Below are 7793 nucleotides of genomic sequence, written 5' to 3' on the forward strand. Positions count from 1 at the left end.
GGAGAAAACTGAGTTAAAACAAAAATAAAAACTAAGCTATGACTAAATATATTGACAATTTCGTCAACAAATTAAAACTAGACTGTGGACTAGTGGACAAGAGATCCAGTAGATTAAAGTAAAAGACAAATATGCTTTGTTGCATAATGAAAATAGCAGTATATCTACAGTATAAGCTCGTATAAGCTTGCAGATCTGCTATTTTCAGCAAGTGTAATATCAGTCATTACGACGCCATCATGGCTCGCCAAAATGCATTTTAGTCGACTAAATCAACTGGAGATTTAGTCAAGGTGTCAGGTGACTAGAAATGACAAACTAAATGAAATGACTAAACTAAAATCAAAATTTGCTGCCAAAATCAACACTGATTGAATTGCGACAGAGTTAACCCATTTTGGTGTTAGCATTATGCTATGCTTTAGCTATTTAAAAATAGCAGATCTACAAGCTCATAGCGCGCCACCGAGTGGCGCACTACGAGCTTGTAGGTCTGCTATTTTTGGAAAAATCGAAGAACCACTGACATAGAAACATAGCTTTTTCAGAAAACATGTCAGGATGTAGAAGACATTTTTAGAATCTGATCTCAGGTCAGAATGGGTTAACGACATGCGGCCGGTCTAATGGTGGCCCCTGGCGGCTATGGGGAGCATAGATGGGGAGCCGAAGTGTGACAAAGCCCTGGACCGGAAGTTGACCCAATGCACTAGTGGAATCTATGGGAGTCGAGTAGACAAGGCAATGAAGGCATGAACAACAACATCATTTTTTTAATGACCGTGACCTTTGTAAAACATAATCGATGCAGACAAATGAAAGAAGACATGTCTGTCACAGGTTATTTTCGGATACCTTGTTAACACTTGTCATGTTGAATATAATACCTAAGATTGTCGATATTTGCGGCGCTCTTGGTGAAAACGATGTATTTAAAACTACTTCTCACACTCCAGCTCTGCTAGACTAGCGCTCGAGCGCTCAGTTTCTGCCCCCCCCCCCCCCCTCAATGACGCAACCGCAACCCTCTCATCTAAACAGAGCTGTTCTTTAGCTACTAACAACAACATTAAGTCAGTAGACCGATAAACATGGCCTTCCTTTGACCACCAAAGTATTCTCTTCACTTTTGGTGTTAGCATTATGTTATGCTTTAGCTATTGAAAAATCGAAGAATGACTGACATAGAAACATAGCTTTTTCAGAAAACTGTCAGGATGTAGAAGACGTTTTTTGAATCTGATCTCCGGTCAAAATGGGCTAGAACAGAATATGTGGTAGTGGTAAGATTCCCTTGGATGGTGGTTGTCTTCAGACCCGCAGAAACCTGCCAAGGATTGAAGATAACGGGTACCGTCGTCCATAATCCATCTCACCCTCATTTTTTTCCTGCCGACCGCTCTCAGTGCGGTGGTTCTTGTATTCTTTATTTTGTTTTATTGAGAATAAGAAATAAGGGTTTAAGGCAGCGTTTTACTGAGGTTAAGGTTAGGAATTAGGTTTAACCGTTTAAGCATAATCTACTTAGGCTACTTTAGGAATACCAGGCTGAGCAGTTCAGGCTGAGTGAGTTTCAGTTGGTAAAAAGGCTGCTCTGGATGCTGTGGGTGCTGGCGGCGTGTTTCCTCCTCCGCGTCATCAGTGCGAGGCGGGGTTGGCGAAAGGGCCTTTCTGTGTAGAGTTTGCATGTTCTCCCCGTGTCCCCTAGGGTAGGTACTCTCACAAAACACATGCAGTAATCCTGGTCTCTAAACTGCCTCCCCCTGGCCAGCCGGGACGCCTGATGGAGGGGAAAGAAACTGGTTGGAATAACGTGTTCCTTCCAACCAGGGAAACTCCCCTCTGTCAGGTGTAAAGGAGCAACTTGGACACTCAGGCATGAAGGAAGCATGAGTTCAAGTCCGTTGCTCTCCCCATCTCCCCCATATATGCTGGGGACTAGGTTGGCGGAGGGTGTGTAGAGCCCAGGATCACATTCGATAATTGACACAGGGGTGAAAAATGGGTTACAAAATCGTGGGATAAAAATTATAGAGCTAAAAAGGGCGACTTTGTTGGTATTCGGATTGAACCCCACCTACCGGAGCCTTCATCTTATGCCTCCTCTTCACTGTCTCCCACTCAGCTGTCCTATTGTCTGTCTCAATACGGAAATACTATAATAACGTATGTTGTTTGATAGTTGTTCAGGCTGCGGTTGGGGTGATGGATGACATGTGTGGGTGATGCGTGTTTTAAATCCGTGTCTTACAGCCAAAGTCCCTGTTCAGTCAGCCGTGATATGAGTAGGTCTAAGCCCAGAGGATTGGGGATCAATTCTTAAGAGATTTGAAAGGGGAGTTGAGCTTTTAACTCCTCTCAGAATCACAAGTATCTTCCTCTGTCTCTATAGGTTCCAATTGTCTCTCACGACTCAGTGGTTCTCGACCAGCGGTCCGGGGACCACCAGTGGTCCTTGAGAGGGTTCCAGGTGGTCCCCATGCTAAATGATGGAGAGTTGGTAACCAAATAGACCCTTATAGATCTTTAACTCTGGAGAGTGTAAAATCTCAATGTTTGACTGCTCTCCCAACGGTACCAACATCAATGCAGCATAGAATTGTGGAAAAAATCTATCCAACCACACCAAATATCCAAAGTCTTGGGGCGTGAGAGTCTAAATGTCATCAAATCAATAATGGACCTTGATATGAAACGGGTTGAAAACCACTGTCTTGTACAGTACGTTATGTCATTATCTCCACCAGGCCAGAAACACCGGAAGGCGGAGATTATGTGTTTGCCTCTGGCCGTCCGTCCTGTGTGTGTGTGTGTGTGTGTGTGTGTGTGTGTGTGTGTGCGTGCGTGCGTGCGTGCGTGCATGCTATAGATAAGATAAAGGTCTACAGCCATTAGCATGATAACATTGATGAGAGACAGCACAATGGGTCTTTCATAACAATGTTAACTCTAGTGGCTGAGGCAAGTATCTATAAGGAACTGCTTAACCACTGAACCACTGAGTCATTTTCAACATGTGTGGGGATCAACACAGACAGTAACACATTTTAACACACGGAGGTTGTTATAAATACATGTACAGAAAATGACGCCAATATTGTGTCCACAATTTAAAAAGCTGAGTCATTTTCAACATGTGTGGGGATCAACACATATCCCTTGAGAGGTTAGTTGTTACAAATAAATGCACGAAATAACCGCGCCAATTATGTGCCATCACAATTTAAAGGGAATGCACCCATTTTGAGAGTCTGTATTGAAATGCCATTGTTTTCATCAGCTAATCACCCTGTATTTAGGGCAGCGACATGCTATAGCTATGTAGCAAGGCTTACAGCAACATAATAGACAGAATACAAGCCCATGTCAAAGGCCTGTGTGTGTGTGTGTGTGTGTGTGTGTGTGTGTGTGTGTGTGTGTGTGTGTGTGTGTGTGTGTGTGTGTGTGTGTGTGTGTGTGTGTGTGTGTGTGTGTGTGTGTGTGTGTGTGTGTGTGTGTGTGTGTGTGCGTGCGTGCGTGCGTGCGTGCGTGCGTGCGTGGCACCAAAAATACTAATACTTGCACTTTTTTGTAATTTGTATTTCTCTTTGACTCTTCCTCCTCTCTTTGCATGCAGACAATGGCGTGTTGTCCGTGGATGGCGTGTTCATCTTCCAGAGCTGTGCCGAGGAGACCGTGGCCACGTCCTATGACGCCATCGTGGTTGAGCAGTGGACGGTTGTTGATGTAGGTGTCGATCCGTGGCGGGATTCAGATACAGTATATACTTTGCAATTGCAGGCCGTAAGCTTTGTTCAATCAACCATGTTGCATACGTGTGGGGATAGGGGAAAGTGGTAAGTGTGTGTGTGTGTGCGTGCGTGCGTGCGTGTGCATGTATTTTGGATTACTGCCTGTTAATCAGTGTGTATGGTCTGTGTATAGACCGATTCAGAAACGGGTCTCGCGGTCGCAGGCAACATATTTCCTGTAGGCGGAGACGACATATCTACGGTTTCCCTGCACCTCCTTCTACTACAGTAAATGGAAAAGTGACTGATGTCAGTCTGCCTCAAACGTTACTCTTTTACCTGCTTTTTACTAACACTAACATTACAAAGATGCCCAGAACATCGAGATGAACCTGTGTAGTTTATGGCTGCTCCAACAGTAGTGGCAACATACAAAAAAAAAAAAAAAAAAAAACAGAATGTCAAAAGATCTACCGCAGTGGCTGAGACCAGAGCCATAGAGTAATGGTTGGGACAAAGCAGTGAAAGGTCCTGAAAGATACATGACGTCAGTCTTACCCAATACCCAATCTTTCTGTTTTAGGAACACAAGGCTGCTACTTTATACCTCATACTTTAATGCTCAGTACTATTTTCTATTATTTTGTGGAAAGAATTATTCCACAAAATTATCATTTTCTGAACAGAACCACTTAAAAGTGTAATTTTGTTTACCTGGACAGCGCTGGTATCAATACACCTTTAGACCGACATGTTTGTGCCAGCATGTCTTGATTGTTTAAACATGTCGTCATGGGTCGCTATATGCTCAATAACAGGCGTGATAAACCCAAAGTTTACTGATAACGGGTACTCAATCAGCTTCAGTTATCTGGTTTTTTCGGGTTTCGGGTATCGAGCTCCTTCCCTAGTGTTGTGTTGTGCGGCCGTCTCTTTCCTTGTCCAGGGTGTGGTGGTGAAGACCGACTATATCCCTCTCCTTCAGTCTCTGGCTCCCTTCGGGTGGAGGCTGATGTGTGTGTTGCCAACACCCATCGTCAGGACCAACAGGTATACACAATAATGCTGAATCACAACGCCGCAATGCTGCAACTCTGAGTTTAGGGTTTGTCCCCCAGCCTGACACAATAGAGCGTCGCAGTCCCGCCCCCTGTCATGACGACGCCAGGCCCAGGAAAAGTGAATCCCAATTATGCATTTTTCCCATAGACATTTCAAAAAGTATTTTTTTAAAGACGGTTACGCCGTGGACAAAGCCAAACTCCAGTCGTGACAAATCATGACAATGAACACAATATTTTGGACCAAACAAACAATTACAAAGAAGAAAAACAACAAAAACCTGCTGTTCTTTTATACTTTCTAATTCTTTGTTTGGCCCAAAACATTGTGTTTGTATTGATTTGTCACGACAAGAGTTGGCTTTGTCCGCGGCGTAACCGTCTTTGAATAAATACTTTCTGAAAAGCCTATGAGGAAAATGAACGGAGAGAATCATTTCCTGGGCCCTGGTAGGGGGGCCGGGACTGCGACGCTCTATTGATAATCCACTCTGCATATACAGCATTTAGATTTACGCCTGTAAACGAAAACAGCATTGAACTTGCCTAATTATTGTTTCTCTAGTAACCGATGCCGAAGTTATTTTTTCCCGATAGTAGTTTCCATGTAGTGCATAGTCTTTAGCGAGCACTGATTGACGCTGTGACTGGATGTGCAGAACAGATGGCATTACATCTGACAGATTGGCATCTTAATGTTCATCCCGACGTGAGATTGTTTTTGTATAGTCTGTCTGAGCTGTGATCAAACACGGCGTCTGTAGAAACCTTATCGTCTTGTATACTGTACTTCTGCTCTATAGTGCACGGCAGCGTGGATAGAAATAGCTTCAGTAGCCGCATGTACAGTACAGTAGGGGTGTAATGATACATTTTAACTGCGATACAATACGCATCATGATACATGTTTGACGATACGATACATTTACCGTATTGGTTCGTTATGGCGATACGATACGTTTCAATGATTTGAAATTGATACAGTAACTATACAGCAAATACATAAAATCTGTGTGAAACTGTGGATAGTGCAGGTTTTTGAAAGGGTGAGATTTATTATTATGGATATAAATAAGTAAACACAGTGATTCTTTAGCAAAAAAAAGATTATATTTTAACACATATGGACAAACCCGTCCCTTGACATGAACACAGAGAATACACACATTTATCGATAGACCAAGTGTAGCTATATGGAATGTAAAAGTAATTAAACCCATCTTTTTCTTTTTTCTTCTTAAAATTGCTAAATACAGTACAATGCACAAGTACACTTAGTATCTATGTTAAAATTGATTATTTCCATTGCAAAACGATTCGATACCGATTATTTCCATTGCAAAATGATACGATACAAAGTCAAACGATACGATACGATATTTGCTGTTTACATATCGATATACTTACATTTTTAAATTGATATTGCGATACAGTTACTATATCATTACACCCCTAATGTACAGTGTATGCCAGCTTGTTCAGATTATAACCGTGGTAAAAGTGGCCGCTCTTTCTCTTACAGCGATGGCAGTTTGTCGACAAAGCAGATCCTCTTTCTTCAGAGGCCAACTCTGCAACGCAAGAGAAAAGACTTCAAGGTACGCGTTCGCCTCGCCTTTCCACTTTCCCTGACACAGCTGTCACTCCTCCCCTGGTGTGTCTTTAGGCTATGTCTCAGCTCAAGTCACCAAAAATATCAAGTTGCTAAATATGGGGCCCACTGTAAATATAAATCCTCTCAACTTGAACACTTCAGAAAAGGTCTAATAATAGATAAAGAGTCTGTTGTCTGCCTCAAACTGTACCAGGAGGGACGCATCAAAGGCTGAAGGGCTTTGTAGTGTCTTGTCAGGCTCCTGCGGAGATGGAAGGGATGAGAGAGATGCGGCTCAGAGGCAGAAAGCATTAAATGCCTCTTGTTTTTCTTCTTCAGATGCTTAACCTCAGGGGTCGCAACAAGGCAAAGAAAAACGCGACGCCGGAGAGGGAGAGAAAGAACGTGCCCCCCGCGACAGAAACGGAGATGGAGCGACTGCGGAGTGACACGAGAGAGGAGGAGGGGAGGGAAGAGGTGAGGCACGGGGGGGACAGCGGGAGAAGAGAGGAAACAAGCCCCCGGAGAGACGGTGAAGTGGATTTTGCGAGGGACTTGTCAGCGCCCACAGAGGACGACGGGGCTTGCCACGGAAACCAGGAAGAAGAGGAGACCGAGATCGACGTGATCCCGTCGGCCAAGAGGGAGAAGACGGTGAGATGGACAGACGTGTGCCAGAGAGAGGAAGACGGTGAGGACGCGAAGACGCACGAGAGAATCAAGCGACAGCTGAGCGAAAGAGCGCTCTTTTCTGGCGTCTGTTGATCTAGCGACACGGGGAAGCTAAACACAGAGTAGATCTAAAATGTCTTAAAAATGGAAGAGACGATATAGGCATTGATCTCTCTATCCTGGGGAAATACATTTGCACGCACGCACGCACGCACACACACGCACACACACACACACGCACACAATCATGAGTTCAAGAGTGGGCTTTCTATCGCTGTCTACTGAGTCTAGTCTATAAGCTCGTAAGCAAACTGAACAGACTAATTTCAATGTATGCTATTGAATACATGCTTCCTATTACAAAGGTTGAGTCTGTTTTGTGTACAACTTCATCACGGTGATAAGTGGTCTATGATACTGTAAGGTGGAATTTGTGAGTTGTCTTGTCTCACCCTGTGTCACTCACTTACAGTACGCCTCCTTTGTCCTAGCTGTCTAACAGTGGTGGAAAATAACTGCTTTACTCAACCACTGTACTTTTTCAACCAAGGTTCATGTTTTAGGTAGTTATTAGAGAATGTAAAAGATGAGTGTTTGTTTTTTGTTTGCTAACGATTTTAGCTATTTTATTTTTATTTTTTTATTATTATTTTTTTACACAATATTTTACAGCAATTTCTTTATTGTTATTTACTATAGTCCTACTAGACCCCAGCCCAGGAAATTACATCTGGT

General features: G+C 43.4%; 1 protein-coding gene across 1 annotated transcript in view; it reads left to right on the plus strand.

Moving 5' to 3' along the window:
* rftn1a (raftlin, lipid raft linker 1a) overlaps positions 1–7371 on the plus strand; it is a 47247-nt gene extending 39876 nt beyond the window's left edge. The window contains exons 7-10 of the mRNA XM_083769639.1: positions 3617–3726; positions 4678–4781; positions 6315–6390; positions 6726–7371. Coding sequence (XP_083625765.1) covers positions 3617–3726; positions 4678–4781; positions 6315–6390; positions 6726–7151 — 716 coding nt within the window. The 3' untranslated portion in view covers positions 7152–7371. The remainder of the gene's footprint in view (positions 1–3616; positions 3727–4677; positions 4782–6314; positions 6391–6725) is intronic.
* The last annotated feature ends 422 nt before the right edge of the window (positions 7372–7793 follow it).

This window comes from Protomyctophum parallelum, assembly GCF_964188405.1.
Source record: "Protomyctophum parallelum genome assembly, chromosome: 1".
In the NCBI taxonomy this organism is placed as follows: Eukaryota; Metazoa; Chordata; class Actinopteri; order Myctophiformes; family Myctophidae; genus Protomyctophum; species Protomyctophum parallelum.